We start from the raw sequence: 17,385 nt of genomic DNA, 5'->3' as shown, positions 1-17,385 counted from the left end.
GCTGTAAAGCTGTATTAACAATTGGTTACATGACAACCTTTCAATAAACCCATTATTTCTTCTTTGACATCATAAATGCCAATCAATCATAAAAGGAAAAATCCACTTGGGGAAATAGTAAATTGTTACCTCTCTTTCTCTCTCTCTCTCTCGAGATCGAGAGAGAGAGAGCGTGCAAATTAATTTTATTTCTTTACTTTTATGCAGGATTTGGTCCTACTACATCACTTATCACTGGGTCTAAGATCAACATTACCTGGGACACTGCTTATCCTCACAGAGTAAGTCTCTATCATGAAAAGAAGATGGAGAAAAGAATTAAACGTGCCCCCCCCCCTTTGAAACATGTATATGTACCTTCATACAAAGCGAACTTTGTACTATACCATATCATAAAACAGCTAGGCTTTAGTAAGTTCTTTCATTGTTGTATTGTGAAATTATCATTAAGCGAGGTAAAATTTATTAAATCATTATCCGATTGTAAACGTTATTTAATTAAAACTGGAACTAACATTCATGCATTATATTGCAATAGACAACAATTGATTACCATTTCTCGGATAAAGATTAAAGTGGTCTGGTCCGAAATATGGTACATGTATAATCTTTGTTCAAAATTGATTTCTCAAAATTGGATCTCATGTAATACACGAGTAGGTGAAACTTGTTAACTACGTATACGATCACGATGTTCTATCTCATGAAACTGATTTCTAATCCTATTTATACCTGGAAGTATTTGTCTTAGTTGAAGTAAAGGCGTTGTCTTCTCGCTCACTCATCGCTTTGTCTTTCGTATACTAGTATATGGCTAGATGTAACGACCTTAACAAGCTACATTTTATAATCAACTTTGTTTTTGTTTTGCCATTAGAATAAAGATTTTTATTTTGCCATTACCAGAATCAGTATAGTCTTGCTAAAAAAAAAAAATCAAAATGTACTGATATGCTTGGTATTTTTCTAGTGTACTTTTATGCCTGGTATTTTTCTCAGTTGAAATATACGAACCATATCATCATGTTAGAAAAAATACAATTATATGAAATTTAAAAATCTGATAAAATTGTTACTTCATCTACTAAATTAAATTCAGTGTTTTACTGAAGTTATCTTCTCCGCGTCCTTTCATTTTCTCTGTCTTTTTTTTCCTGAAACACTTTTAAAAATGATTCCTATAGAGTATTAAGACCTATGTATGGTCTTTAGAAAAGGCATATAAAAGCATTAAAATTACCCTCATTTAAATTCCACTAACTGATATTATACCCTGAGCACTAGACATCTCTAACTACTCTCTTAACAATAACCGTAATCTATATCGAAAATTTATTGTAAAATTCAAATTACGGACCCTCTGTACACTAAAACAAAATGTTTTTTGAGCATTGAGAATATCATCTGGCATTTACCCCCAGGAAAAATGTTCAAAGACAACTAATTACTGATGAACAGAAATCACTGTTGTTTCCACAAGTGGTGGGGAAAATGCATGCTACTGAAGTGTTCAATTAATATCTGTTGGGCTGTTAAAATATTAAGAATTTTTTGAGTTGATTACAAATTGGGTAATATGTTTTAGATTTCAATTTATTTTACTTTTTTCTAAGGACAGATTACTCTAACTGCATACAATACTACAAAAACAGAACTCTTTAGTGTGCAGTGGAGAGAGGGTTCTTAATGTCGCTTCCCGATTAATATCTGTGACATCTGTTGCTCTAGAATATTTTTTTTTTCAATTCATTCCAATTTTTATTATTTATAAAATCAGTCTTAGACATACCGTCACTCCATTGAGATAAAACTGTAGTTAGATAGATAGAAATGAATTAAAAAAAATTTCAAGCTGTGGCCACACTGTATTTTTATTTACTTTTTTTTTAGAATTTGATCCCTTTTTTCTCGTTAGGTCCGAGGTTTAACGTTCATTGCTATTCTGATAAGAGAGATAACTCTAAATACGATAAATGTCTATTATTTCTTTATAAAGTTGTCAAGTTGAAATGTCTTTTTAACCAATTTTGCTAAAATTATTTGCATTTTACTTATAACATGTAAAAAATACCTTTCTGAAAATCATAACGCAACATATGTTAAAGCAACATTTTATATGAGTGAACACAAGGGTTATGAACCTTAAAAATTAAAATTTACAGGAAAATGCAAATTTTGAATGAATCATAAAGAATACATTTTTCTAGTATGATTTTAAACTATTATAATGAAGATGTATGTTTACTATTATATAGGGAGGTTATCAACTGAATCTGTTGAGCGACGCCGAGGAACCGATCTATAATCTGACTGTCGGAGACGATTTTATCGGATCTTCTGACCCTACGTACGTAACGAACACTTCGTCGTTTAAATTGATCTTTGTTTTTAGTATTTAATTTAAGAACAACCTTTCGAAACTAAATATACTTGGAAGGATTATTGTTTTATATCTACATATATATATATATATATATATATATATATATATATATATATATATATATATATATATATATATATATATATATATATATACACTTCATTTAGATACAAGTACATTTAGAGGTTTAGTTATTTGATTTATTTTTTCACTATTTGACGCACCATAGGCACTTTGCTCGCCTTGTTAGCCCATCTTCTTTGCCTCTTTTTTTTTCAATTTAAACATGTTTAATATCCAGATTAAAGGGGTATAGGGACCCTTCACCAAAAAGGGTCAATTAAGCCCTGGCTCTTAAAATCAGTTCACTCTAATTTTTAAAAAACGTTTTAGGCGGCGGTACCATGAAGTGACGTTACCATTGGATGAGTGTAGAAACTGTTCAATACAGCTGCTCAGACAGGCGGGAGAATGGAGTGCGGGAAATTGTGGCCAGTATATATTCTGGTCCTGCGCAGACGTCAATATCGTTCAGAGTAATACACCTGTCAGACTTTTTTTTCACCCATAACTACTTGAAACAAACAACAACAAAAAAGCCAAACCAAAACAAATCAGAAAAGCAAAAAACAAAACACACACACACAGAACCCCAAACAAACAAACAGAACAAAACAAAAATCGAAAACAAATCCCAATTTAGGATCCAAATTGCATTTTCTTTAAGTCAGTGGTTAAACGTTTTATCCTGGCGTTCATAGAATCTAGAATTTCAAAGACCATTTACTTTGATTTTTTTTCTATTTTTAATTAATACAGCTGCCCCAGGAAGTGACCTGTGTAATGGTTTTCCACTGGAAAATGAAGAATGTGTATGTAAAAAACCCTACCGAGGACCAAAGTGCCAGTACAAAGGTAGAAACCTCTCTGTGAATAAAATTAATTGTTCTCAACGTGCAGGATAAAATAAATAACTTGTTCGCATAAAAATTTGTTATATTTTTTTACTATGAAATGTGTTTTTGTCTTAATCCCCTTAGAGATTATATAATCATCAAAATCTCTTTAAATATGTATGCTTTAAAGCATCAAGCCTTAATTGCGCTTTTTATTTTTAAAGTAAATTTTAAGAATGAAATATATTAGTTGTCCGAAAGTCATAATTTTATATCCGGGGAAAGGGGGTGGGGTGAAGCCGAAACCTTCAGTGCCAATACTTGCTAAATCAAAGATCAAAACTGTGTTTTTTATAGAAGGATACATTCCAAAACTTTATCTTTAAGGCATATTTGGCATGCAACATGAAGAGATGTTTTCTATATACAGCCAAGAGGACTAATATCATAGAACTCGCTTTATCTCTCTCTCTCTCTCTCTCTGTAGATGATTGTGAAACGGACGCAGATTGCTCTGGACACGGAGAGTGCTCGACTTCTGAGGACTTTTATCAGAAAAAGTACTGCTTCTGTGACATTGGGTACTTTGGCAAAAATTGTGAAAGAGGTAATAAAAACCCGAAAAACTAATCGAACATTACACGATAAAAAAAGAATACTTTGGAAACTATAATATATCATTGCACAATGTTTGCAATTAATATTCTTCTTACATTTCGTACTTGTATTTTGAAATTTGCATTCAATGAATCATTCTGAAAATTAAAACAGTTTTGAAATAATTCTAAGGCTCTGAATATACGGAAAAAATCAAGTATAACATTGAAACAAAAAAAACCTTTAGCCTAAAAGCCGTTCTTTTTCTATTTTCAGAATCTTCAATCAAATCTTTCAATCTGGACATGAGTAAATACACATATACTGATCTTTCCTCTAGGTTCCAACTCCTACACAGAATTCTACATGTAAGCAAAGAAAAAAACCCAACAATATAATTATGCCTTTAAAACGCATACTAATACTTATCAGTAAATAAAAAATAAATCATTAATACCTCCTAATTTATTTTCCTTACGTTTTAAGCAAGAGGAAGAAATAGAAGTTGTCTTGAAGGTGAAAACTGACACGTGGGTAGGAATCGGATGGAAACCAACAAGTAAGTTATAATTCACAGAGTTTACAGCAACGGATGCCGTTTTCATTCCCTTTCTCTGTTGATTATTAGTATTAATTTTTAACCTTGATTTAACTTTTATGGAAAACATGGAGAATCTAGGGGAAAGACATGACACTGAGTTGGATAAATCATAGATTTCAGATCAGGGTGTCAACACTTCCCGTATCTTCCTGGCTACACTCCTGGAGCGACAGATTCTAACAGTACAGCGGAGCCGGAAGTAACGTCAGAACCGGAAGTGACATCAGAACCAGAACCAAAAACTAAGCCTGAACCAGAAGTAACACCAGAACCAACTTCCTGTCAAGGAAGTCATAAATCATGTGACCAAGCCAGCTGCCCATATGAACTCACATGGATCCAGAATCCTGCTACAGATGATATCACGTTTACAATGACTGCAGATGTTCGTGACACTGAATGGCTTGCTGTCGGGTTTTCAGGTGATCAGAAAATGGTAAATCCACTATTTCTAACAAGACGTGTCTTCCTTTTAAAAAAAAAATAACACATGGACAAGTCCAAAGAGTGTTATAAATCATCTTATTTATTGGTATTTTGCCGTGTCAACTTCATTTTTTTTAATTATAGGAGAACACAGATGTGTATCTAGGCTGGGTGGATTCATCAAGTAAAGTGGTCCTTACAGACAGGTTATCAAATCCTAAAATTCAGCAATTAGTGATTCAACTTTATGACTTTATTGGAAATATGTACCACTTAACACTTTGTCATTGAAATTTTACGCTATATTCATCATAGGTTTGCAAGGGGCTCGTATTATACAGAGCCAGACATAGATGCAACCCAGAATGTGTACAATGTTTCCGGGAGTCGGGTGAGCGAGAAGACCTCGATCACGTTTACTCGGAAATTGGTCACTGGAGACAGTGCAGACTACTCCCTATCTGATGGGAACTGCTGGCACTACATTATGGCGTGGGGAGGATCCTATAACTCTAGTACAGGGAAAGCTTCCCGCCATCGAGATAAAGTGGTATCAACTAAAAAGATTTGTCTGAAAAGCTGTGGTATGTTGTTTGAGTTTATGAATTCTTTTGCTTTCAGAATTTTGACAAGCCCTTATAAGATTCTATATTCTACTTGTATTCTAGAATATTAAACACGTAATTTTATAATATCATTAAGACTCTAAACCAAAACCAGAGACAACAGCCGAACCACAGTCATCTGCTGAACCCGAATCAACAGCTGAACCTGAAACAACTGCTGAACCCGAATCAACAGTTGAACCTGAATCAACTGCTGAGCCCGAGTCAACAGCTGAACCTGAGTCAACAGCTGAACCTGAGTCTTCTGCCGAACCTGAATCGACTGCCGAACCCGGGTCAACAGCTAAACCCGAGTCAACAGCTGAACCTGAATCGTCAGCCGAACCTGAGTCAACATCAGAACCTGAGTCCACTGCTGAACCAGAGGCAACTGTTGAACCAGAAGCAACAGCTGAACCAGAAAATACTGCTGAACCAGAGCCATCTGGAAACTGTGGAAGAGGAGTCTTTGCTGGCAGTAGTGACACAACTGGAAGTAAGTGCAGTTATTTAAGGAGGCTGAGGGGTCAACAAATTAACCAGCAGATATAACTTGTTTTTTTTAGATATGATATCTTAATCTGTCAACTATCACATGGCAAAGAAAAATTTCATTCATTTTAGTTTTAAAATTTGATCATTTTTGTATGTCTTTATATGGAGCTCTTCTTCTAAAGGAGATAAATATAGTCTGAAAATGGCCACAACCACCCAGCCCTCTTAACAATCAAAATCATGAAATTAAAGCTAAATAATAAATTTTGTAAAACTGTACAAGAAAATATCGGTACTGACAATTTGACATGAGTTGGGAAAAAAATGCATTATTTTGTATGAATTTACAGATGTACCTCATCCAATGGACTGCACTGATATGGTTATTGGTGCTGCCCGAGGTATGAGAAGTTGGATTGGGGACTATTACACACGAGGGAGGTCCACCCCACAGAGAGATGAATTTTACGGAGGTACAGAAAGCTTGACGGCTGCCAGTGGGTTTGAGCGTTCTGGGTATACCTACATTATTTTCCGGAGGAAACTTAGAGGTATCTATTGAATATAGTTCTTCAAATTTTCTGCTTCAAAGAAGTGAAAATAAGAGGAATATTTAGTCTGCTATAGAAAATAAGGCCATGAAATATTTATTAGGTAGTACTCCTGGTATAGTGATTAATAATCAGTTAATCACATTAACAGTGATTAATAACTACATTAACAATGTCAGTGGTAAGTGGTAAGTGCTATCAATCAGTCTAGTACTAGTACTTAGATCTTTGATCTGCCCGCATACCTCCTACTTCTGTGCAGTGACAATGTAGTTAAGCATGTCAATAAACAAAATGTGATAGGCCTAAAAGTGACTTTTATTTGTTACAAACATACTACTTTACGATACAATCGTATCTGTGCTTCATTTCAGCCAGTGAGAGGACTGATTATAACATAAGCGATAACTTTATGAGTGTGATCTGGGCTTTATTTCAGCCTATGAGAGGACTGATTATAACATAAGCGATAACTTTATGAGTGTGATCTGGGCACAAGGACAAGACAAGGGGAATTACATTCATATTCCTAAAACAGGGATAGATGTTGTTTCTACAGCATCAGACCCTAACTTCTACAAACAGGATGAACTAAGATACCATGGGCATGCTGATCACAGGGGAACAAGGACCATGAACTTTTTTGACGGTGAAGTTTTAGCTCATACAACAACCACTCGGTCTTGAATACTGGTAATTTTCACCATCTGCCCTACACTATATTAATTTGCAAGTTAAATTAAAATTTACAAATTTTGGTTGCAGGCAACAGAGAAAATACCCAGCCTCCTTCAGAGTGTAAAAATCAATGGGGAAGATGTTTAGGGAATAGTGACGTCAATTGCTTCTTGGTCAGGTGGACATATGACACTGACCGGATTACATTTACATTAAAAGCCTACCTAGAAAGGAACCAATGGGTTGGAATAGGGTTCAACGACAAGCAGGCTATGGTAAGCCATTCAGTATCTTTAAAAGACAAAGAATATGAATTTTTAAGTTAGTGTGTCCCTTGTGGATTTTTGTTTGCATTAGATGTATCTTTTTCATAGGGCGGAGCTGACGTAATTGTGGGATGGAGAAGAGAAAACGGTGATACCGTTATTCAGGACAGGTAAGACAAAAATGATCCAAAGCATTCATGATTCTGTTCCTGTAACTTTATAATGAAACATCTAACTTTCTATTTCCAGAAAAGCCAGTGGTTACTCTGAACCACCACTAGATACTCAACAAGATGTTACATTGATATCGAGCGCTAGAGAAGATTCCATCACGACCTTGAATTTTAGTAGACCTTTGGCGACAAATGATGCAAACGATTTCTCTCTGTCATACAACTGTGCCTATTTCATCTTTGCGAAAGGAGGAACCTACACCAGTAGCAATGGAATTACATACCATGACAACACCCCCATCATATCCAACAAAAAGATCTGTATTCCGGACAATACCCCGTGTACTGAGGGTTTGTGGATGTTTTAGACATATATTTATGATGTAGGATAGGTGTGAACTTTCACATGTAGATATTCTGTTTAACAGGAGGTGCATGACCATAAAGCTCATCTGATCCTGAGTCTCAGTTAATTAATAATTACAAATGAATTAGTTAATTGAGACTCAAGAAGCACAAATACTAGCAATTACTATAGACAAATGGATTACTGCTTCATCTGGGTAGTTTTTCTTATGGAGCCATTTTGGCTACTTTCACTTTATCTTAGCATATAAGTATTATCATAAAGGGAATGCAAAGATGTTCAAATATAGCACGTGGGTCTTTCAAAGGAAGTATGATAAAAATGGGAAAATAGGCCTTGGATTTTAATTTTTTTTTTCAAAACCACGTATAACTAACAGTTGACCAAATTAAATGTTTTAAAACCGCTTGGCATAAAAAACTGTTAGTTGATATTAGTGTAGAAGCTCAAACAGCGAAATGAACTTGAGAATATCTTTAGTAACAGAGACCAGTTCGACAACCACCACAGAAGCACCTGTTCAGCGGACGGAGGTTCGAGCTGAATTCAGAATAACCAACACGGCATGGAATGCTAGGCTGGCGGACATGACGAGTCCAGAGTACACAGCACTAGTGGGAAAACTACATACAGCTGTATGCTATAATATACTAAAATACGTATTTTATTAGAAAAATCATGCTGCTTATGTTTATGAGCATAATTTAATTTTCCCACAATTCTAGAAAGTAGAAACCCTTACATTACTCGTCATGTAAATAATAACACACTTCATTGTTTAAATGCTATGAGTACTAGTATCTTACTCTTCAATCCTCTAAGATAAGCAGACCAAACAGTAGAGCCACAGAATTATAATTAAGAGGGATGTTCTTTTGAAAACGAACCCTAATCCTTTAGATCTACTGTCAATTACTACATATAATTCATCGTCTTTCTTGGCATTCGAAGTCCAAAGATAGTTGAGAAAGAAGAGCGGGTCTGTTTTTGATACCGCATATAGATACCAAAACACGTATGGCTAAAATTTTTACGTTTGTGCATTATTCAATTACAACTTACAATTTCACATCAGTGAAACCCGACAATAGCAATTTCTTGTCATTAAATAAATGTAATTATTGAAACCCGTGTTCGTTGTGAAATGTTGCTTGTCAGGTGACTATCATTGAAGAACACTTGATCAATTGTGTTTGAGTTGGTATGAAGCGGGTCGTGGTTTTGTAAAGAAATACGGCACACATATATAGAGGAAATATAGAATAGATGTAAATATATGAATTACACTTACATGTAAATGACGTGTCTGTTTCAGCTGGTCACTCTGTTCAGCAATATAACAGGATTTTTGGACGTAAAGATTCTAAAATTCAGGTAAGAAATATCGTACTTTCAAATTTATGCAATATCATAAACCATAAATACAGTATAATAAATTAAATATCTGAAAACTGAGATGTTTCTCATGCATTATGTTACAGGCCCGGTAGTGTGATAGTGGAGTATGATATCATCATGGCGGGAGATCAGGTGACCGCATCACGTGGGGCGACTGATTTGACAGAGAGGCTGAAAGCCCAGAGTCAGCTGGGTGATTTCACACTGGATAAAGATAGCGTGAAATTGGGTAATCATGTTAAAGAATTTTATTCACGATATTTTTCTCTTTGATGACTGTGTAGTTTGCTTGGATCATGGAACTATTAAATTTGCAAATCATGTCGATTGCTTACTACCTGAATTTGTTTGCATAAATCGATAATTATAAGTATATATACTCTTGCTAAGCTTTGTACAGGCTATTTTCAAAGTAGATGTTCCTATCTTTTTTTTATTTATTAGCAAAATTGAGAAAACATTGCAAAACTAATCATTGTATAGCAATGTCCTTTCTTCAGCTGTTCTTGCTGAAAGAACCTTAAGTTTTACTTGAATACTCCTATTTAGTCCAACCAAAGCCTGTGGAAGAAGAAGAGAAGACACTTCCGGTTCCTTTAATCATCATCATCGCCATCTCCGCCGCCGGCGTTTTCTTGATACTTTGTCTTGGCACTTGTAACTGTATCAGAGTTCGTCACCAGAAACAGAAAGAAGTAGGTCAAGGTCATTCAAATATAACCTTAGTAACAATGGGGTTTGGGTTTAGCACTAGGACTCAAACATAGACTGTAAAGTTATTATGCATTGACATAGTACATTACACATCCTGGTTTCTTTGGAGGATCGATCGTGGTAGACTGAGAAGAAAAATTTGAAACCTTTATTCATAAAAATGTACTTCTGAAGGATGTGGAGTTTTTTTCTTCAATGTTACATCCAATGTGTTTCTATATTACAGAATGATTATACACAAATAATCCCCAAGAATCAAGGCAATGCACCATCGTTATCATATGACGAATGGTCACGACAACAACAGTTTGATAATCCTTCCTACACCAATGGATACGGTGAAGAAGGCGGTAAAACAAAGGAATTCAGTACAAACCCTGATCAACGAAAAGAAACTGGTTCTTTCATCAGACCTTATGTGGCATAGTCATCTACGCAGATCAAGGCAATGTCATTCACACTATGCTTACTTTGCTGAGAAGTATACTCCCAGATATGAAATAATCAAAGAGCGCTATGATTAAACTGCATAAGACATAGTGAATTTGTTTTCAATACGCATACATGTGCTTTTATAACTTATTAGTAACTGAATACTGTGTGTGCCATAGTAGTTATTTTTTGTTAGATTATTTGTTAGCTTTGGGGATTTTATGACAATATATCGGTATTCAACAGCATAATATATCAATATAACAGAGTATTTGTAATGTTCTTTCATCATACATATTCTAATGTCTCTTATGTATATGTGTATATGATATATATGTGTATATGATATTTATATTGAACTTTATTTTCTAAGATGTAATGGTCCTTGACATTATCTGTCATGACTTGCTGGACAAGTCACTATTTTAAAGAAATGAAAAGAGTGGCCTCCTCTTTTCTGTGAGTGTAACTCTTAATAGAGTTCTATTTCCTTGCATTTCATGTTTCTTATTATGTATTTTTCAATTTTATTTTGATATTAAATATATTCAACTTTAATCTGTTCTTTCGACAATTTTTGATATATATACATGATATAGTCATGTAAATATACTGTGTTATACTTATGTAAATTACTTGAAATTGATTTGTTATAAACATTTGTTAAACTGAAACAATGTTATCCTCTGAATGATGAAACCACGCCCTCCAGCTTGATAGAACTTAAGAACAGTCACCATTGCTTGACAACGGGTGATGTGACTGCGCGGAATTTATGCGCGCTCGCTTCACCTTTATTTGATTTGTGTAAAACATTCAGTATACATGGTATATACTGCATGAAGTTGGGGGTAACATTGAAATTTTTTTTCTCCCCTCATAAACCATTGTCAACCTTGGTTGCGCCTCGATTGGCAATGTTTTTCTTGGAGTGAAAATTAAATATTTTCACTGTTACCCTCAACTACATCCAGTATTTATATAAGTCTTACTTATGTTAAGTCAACAATATGTTTTGCAAATCACAAAGATGAGTTTCATGGGGGAAACGTTTAACTGCGGATTTGTTTAGTTTTTGTATTCCATCAAATTTTCTAAGTTACATATTCATAGAATTCATGGAAAAAACGTGAATAATTTTAATTTATGTTTTGATTTCTTTATCTTAAGGGAGCTTGGATTTTTTCTTTGCACCCAGTCTACGTTTTTGAATAACTTCCGATTTTGCTTAGTGCTCCCAATTCACCCCAGCCGCAGAAATGGCATTGGTTTACAAATTCTGTGGTGGTTATAATGACTACAAAAACATCCCACAATTGGGTTATATTTTGAATGACACGTTTCCTGCCAATTGTCATGTCATTCTTTTATACCATTTTGACTTCGAATTATTCCGTTTACCGTATACAGAGGGCTAACTCACAGAAGGCGTGACTGGTCGACAGGGAATATTTACTCCTCCTGGACACCTGAACACACCTCGGAGATTTCCAGAGATCTGTATTTCTGCTCTGTTCACCATTTGTGTTCGTTACCTGATTATGGGTTTGATCACTGTTCGCTATCTTCACCTCTTTCATTTAAGTTTCAACTCTTTGTCGAGTGTAGACATCTTTTTTTCAGTGCACGAAAATTATTTAATATGATTGACTCAAAGGGAAAACAACAATTAATAGCAAAAATTCACATTCCAATAAGTTGCTTAAGATACGGAAGATGATTTGAAAACGTCTTCAACATTATCTATACATATGCCTGGAGTATGTTTTTTTTCCCAACAGTTCAGTAGCTTTCTTCTGTTTGTGACGCGTTGTCGTATAATATTATAATTTACCGTATACTACAAACTTAAACGTGACATTAGTACACTTCACAGACACTCCGCCTATCTCAATGCAAGTTTTATTATACGAACTAAAGAGCACTAGAAACATCTACACTCCGTCTGTAATAGATTATACAATATACTACACAGCGCCCTAGAAACATCTACACTCCGTCTGTAATAGATTAAATACACTTAATGCATAACTCTAAAACGTCTACACGCCGTCAGTTATAGATTACACACTTACTGCACAGCCCTAGAAACGTCTATACCATGGCCGGGGGGGGGGGGGCACGGCCCCAATAATTTTGCCGATATATAGATTACTATAGAAAACAGAGCCACTAAATGCTTGTGCCCCCTCAATAAAAAGTTTAATGACCTTTTTTTTTCTTTTTTTTTTTGCTTGTCAAGCAATTTTTGGTTGATAGTGCCCCCTCAACTGAAAATGTATGGCTGTGCCCCCCCCCCCCCAAAATTAAAATTGCTTCCTACGGGCCTGTATACTCCGTCAGTAATAGATCGACAAGTACTCTTTCTGCACAACTGGAAAGTGCACGACTATAATAGATTACACTGCATGTATGCACTTAGTGCATATCCCTAGAAACGTTTAAAATCCGTCTGTTGTAGACTGCATACTTACTGCACAGTCCTAGAAACGTCTAAACCACAGGTACTTGTGGACAGGACCCCCCCCCCCCCCGATATATGACCCCGGCCTTGTTGGAATTTTTTTTTTTTTTTTTACAATTTATACTTATTACACTTCCTTATCATACAAACCATACAAAAAATTGGGTTTAAACTCAAAATAACCGTTCCATACAAAAAATACTTCACTATACATAATAAGAGAGATGTATAGTGAGGTATTTTTTGTATGGAACGGTTATTTTGAGTTTTAACCCAATTTTTTGTATGGTATACGTGATAAGGAAGTGTAATAAGTATAAATTGTTAAAAAAACAACAACAAAAAAAATTCCAACAAGCCCGGGGTCATATATCGGGGGGGGGTGTCCTGTCCACAAGTACCTGTGGTCTAAACTCCCTTTGTAATCCTAGAAACGTCTAGACGTGCACTCCGTCTGTAATAGATCATACACTCACTTGCCCGCGTGGCGCAGTGGTTAGAGCGTCTGCTCTAGAGTCGCGGAGTAAGGAGTTGATTCTTACGTCGCGGGTTCGAATCCCACTGTGGGACGTGGAGACCGGTCCTTCGGATGAGACCGTATAAACCGATGTCGCAGTAGGTGCTGGCACGAAAAAGATCCTTCACTGCTCAATGGCCGTAAGTGCCGAGTATAGGACAAAATTTGCAGCTCTCCACCGGCAAGTGGTGGCGTCTCCATATGAGTGAAAAATTCTCGAGAGGGACGTTAAACAAATACAAACAAACAAACGAACATACACTCAGTGTATAGCCCTAGAAATAACGTCTGCGGCTATTCACTCCTTCTGTATTAGATTGCTCTGTATGCACATACTGCACATGCAGTTCTAGAAACGTCTATTTTCCCTTTGTAATAGATTATACATTTATTGCATAGCCCTAGGAACGTCTACACTTCCTTTGTAATAGATTACACAATAATGCATAACCATAGAATCGTCTACACTCCGTTTGCCGTAGATTATACACTTACTCCACGGCACTTAGGCCTAGAAACGTCTACACTCCGTCTGTAATAGATTAACAGCTCTAGAAACGTGTAATAGATTCCATATTTATGATATGGAAGATGCATGGCTTTTCCATCAATGCTATCATTATTTGACTAATATCTTCTTTTTTAAACTTTCAAAATCTGACATTTCTTTGTCATCAATGAAACCCAGCGCATATAGCAGTCATTCTAAGATAAAAGGACAATTCGGGGTATATAACATAAAAATAGTTGCTTTGAATAGGTGACTGAACAACATAATTCTCTAAAGGACATATCAGTGGACTTGAAAAAAAAAAAAACAAGACGTGTTTGTGAAATAGGTCAAACTCCAAGGTCAAGGTTAAAGGGTCAAAGTTGTTGGTATCCAAAGGAAGGTCTTGTCACAAGACTTACGTATGTGAAGAATGAAAGCCCTACCACCAATTGCTCAAAGGTTATGGCTAAGATTAAAGTTTTAAAAAGTAGGTCAAACTCCAAGGTCAAGGTAAATGGGCTAAATTGTTGGTATCTTAAGGAAGGTCTTGTCACAAGTAATACACACGTGAAAAATGAAAGCCCTAGCACCAACTGTTCAAAAGTTATGGCCAAGGTTAAAGTTGTTCAAAAGTGGGTCAAACTCCTAGGTCAAGGTCAAAGTCGTTGTTATCCAAAGGAAGGTCTTGTCACAAGGATTACACATGTGAAGTAGGAAAGCCCTAGCACCAACGGTTCAAAAGTTATGGCCAAGGTTAAAGTTGGGTAAAATTTTGTAAAACTGGGTCAAACTCCAAGGTCGAGGTAAAAATTTATGGTACCCAAAGAAAGGTCTTTTCACAAGGAATACACATGTGAAATATGAAAGCTATGGCTTTAACCAATCTATAGTTATGAGCAATTTTAAAGTTTTTTAGGACAAACAGACGGACGGACAGGGCAAAAACTATATACCCCCGAATCTTCGATACGGGGGCATAGTCACCAGGAATACACCCGTGAATTATGAAAGGCCTAGCACCAACCGTTCAGAAGTTATGGCCAAGATTGAAGTTTTTCAAAAGTAGGTTAAACGCCAAGGTCAAGATCAAAGGGTCAAAATTGTTAGTATCCAAGGGAAGATCTTATCACAAGGAAAATAAACCAGTCCTGGGAAATGTAAAATCCATAGCACCAACAGTTCATAAGTTATAGTCAAGGTTAGAGTTTTTTTTTTCCAAACGTAGGTCAAACTCCAAGGTTAAGGTCACATGGTAAAAAATATCGGTACCGAAGGAAAGGACTTGTCACAAGGAATACCCGTGACATATGAAAGGCCTAGCACAAACGGTTCAGAAGTTATGGCCAAGGTTTAAGTTTGGTAAATTTTGCAAAAGTGGGTCAAACTCCAAGGTCAAGTTCAAGAAATATACTGTTACCCAAAGAAAGGTCTTAAATTGTCACAAAAAATACACATGTGAAATATGAAAGCCATAGCTCTAACTAATCAAATGTTATGGGCAAGGTTAAATTTTGCGGACAAACAGACAGTTAGACAACAGCTAGATGGACGGATGGACAGAGCAAAAACTATATGCCCCCGAATCTTCGATTACGGGGGCATAAAAATAACTGTTCACACAAATCTTGGATCGTTAACTTTTTACAACGATTTCGACCCATGGTCATAAGGCAATGTTATGAAAGTTAAAACTAAACAGAACTCATTATATTTTAAGACAAAACTGAATCTTACAATTTTTTCGTTTTCCGATGTTGAGTATAGAACAGTATACAATGATTTTTGAAGTCCGCATCGGCACGACTTCGGTTTTAAGATAAAATTTCGGGGAAATTATCGTTAATAAAAGTTGAAATTCTCGGCAATATATATATAATTAATGTTTGTTTTAAGATGTTAATCATATGTATGAATTAGTTTGCTCCCAAAATAATAAAACTTTTTATACCCCAAATGCAAAAACATATCTGAATTATCGTTACGGAAATTAAATTTTTAAGAGAGACAACTATTTTTATCCAATGCATTTGTTGTGTCGAAAAATTATATGACTCCAAATTACAATCGGTGATATTAGATTTCATGGTCATTTTCAGGTAAGTTCCGGTTCATTGTCAGATCTGCAATTGTTTGGTTGCAATTTAAAACAAAAAACGACAATGCGAATTTCTTTTCGAGAAGATTTTTTTTTTCTTCTTTTATTTAAGGAATAACTGTCTAATTTTTTGGATTCATGATGTGATCAATCGAGTGGCTTGCGTGATAATTTGCATAAACGCCGAAGGCGTTTATGCATAAAATTATCACGCAAGCCAATCTATTGATCATCATCATGAATCCAAAAAATCTGACAGTTATTCCTTATATTTACATGCTCCTGATTCTGCAAATTCCCGTGCTAATAGCCCCGCTTCTGTCTCTATTTGTCCCGCCCCGCACGTGATTTTTTTTTAACCACGCCTATCGATGAACCAGTAGATTTATGGAGAAATAAAGTATTTTTACAATTTGTAATTTTATCACGGACAAAGACATTGAAAATGTAAATATAAAGTAATAAAACTTTTCTATAATATCCCATGCAATTAATTCGAAACGCTTACACAACTGAAAATTTCATCTTGAAATTTGTAAATGAGTGAATAGACATTAACATTTGCAGTGATAAATAAACACATCAAAACTTAAACGGCATATTTACAAAACCATGTGTGCATATTTTATGTCGCTTACAAATAACCGCTGTATCATCATAATCATAACTTAAAAGATAGATTTCCACTCTAGGGTCATTAATTTCAACTCGGTGTACAGTCCTGAATGTGGATCGTGATAATATCCCCCCCCCCCCCCCGAAAAAAGAAAAGAATAGAATAGAATAGAATATTTATTCAACCAATTTGGGCCCACAGTGGAGCATAAAGATGAACAATGTAACAATGTCCGAAATCATAGTCATAACTAACAATAAACAGAACAAAACAAACAACTGTATATTGAACAGAGAGTTAGCTGTCAACTTTTAGGATGCATAAAATGTATAGGCTACAAATAATATGTGTAATGACTGTAATATGCCTATATTGTACTATGTTGTTTTCTCTCATATTAAAATTTTCATTTAAATGTTGGCATAATAAAACAACAAACTCAGAATCTTCATTTGACATAATCCATGTAAATCCACATTATTAAGCAATATTAAATTTGGAAGTTTTAAAGATTTTGTTTAAAAACTCTCCTCTAGAATCATTATACAATAAACAATCTAGCAAAAATGTATTTCATCCTCAGTTGGACTTGAAGTACAGTAACGACAGACTCTTTCA

The 17,385-nt window shown here is 35.2% G+C and overlaps 1 protein-coding gene across 1 annotated transcript; it reads left to right on the top strand.

Moving 5' to 3' along the window:
• The first annotated feature begins 592 nt into the window (after positions 1–592).
• On the top strand, positions 593–11,140 carry LOC133190646 (uncharacterized). The gene is made up of 21 exons (XM_061326338.1): positions 593–601; positions 2,256–2,347; positions 2,777–2,919; positions 3,203–3,298; positions 3,767–3,886; positions 4,153–4,244; positions 4,363–4,435; positions 4,591–4,913; positions 5,048–5,109; positions 5,219–5,487; positions 5,606–6,004; positions 6,354–6,554; positions 6,994–7,203; positions 7,320–7,507; positions 7,607–7,668; positions 7,748–8,022; positions 8,519–8,673; positions 9,354–9,412; positions 9,520–9,665; positions 9,986–10,131; positions 10,377–11,140. The coding sequence occupies exons 1-21, from the start codon at positions 593–595 to the stop codon at positions 10,575–10,577; spliced, it is 3,321 nt and encodes a 1,106-aa protein (XP_061182322.1). The 3' UTR covers positions 10,578–11,140.
• The last annotated feature ends 6,245 nt before the right edge of the window (positions 11,141–17,385 follow it).

The sequence above is a fragment of the Saccostrea echinata genome, unplaced genomic scaffold, assembly GCF_033153115.1.
Source record: "Saccostrea echinata isolate AGI-Se365-2 ecotype Australia unplaced genomic scaffold, CSIRO_AGI_Sech_v1 ptg000022l, whole genome shotgun sequence".
Classification (NCBI taxonomy): domain Eukaryota; kingdom Metazoa; phylum Mollusca; class Bivalvia; order Ostreida; family Ostreidae; genus Saccostrea; species Saccostrea echinata.
The sequence above is the reverse complement of the archived record's forward strand: the minus strand, read 5'-3'. Positions and strand labels throughout refer to the sequence as shown.

Excerpts from the sequence above, each read along its gene's own strand:
- LOC133190646 (XM_061326338.1), top strand. Across the intron at positions 4,914-5,047 it reads TTTCAGGTGATCAGAAAATG|GAGAACACAGATGTGTATCT; the intron begins GTAAATCCACTA and ends TTTTAATTATAG. Across the intron at positions 9,413-9,519 it reads GTAAAGATTCTAAAATTCAG|GCCCGGTAGTGTGATAGTGG; the intron begins GTAAGAAATATC and ends ATTATGTTACAG.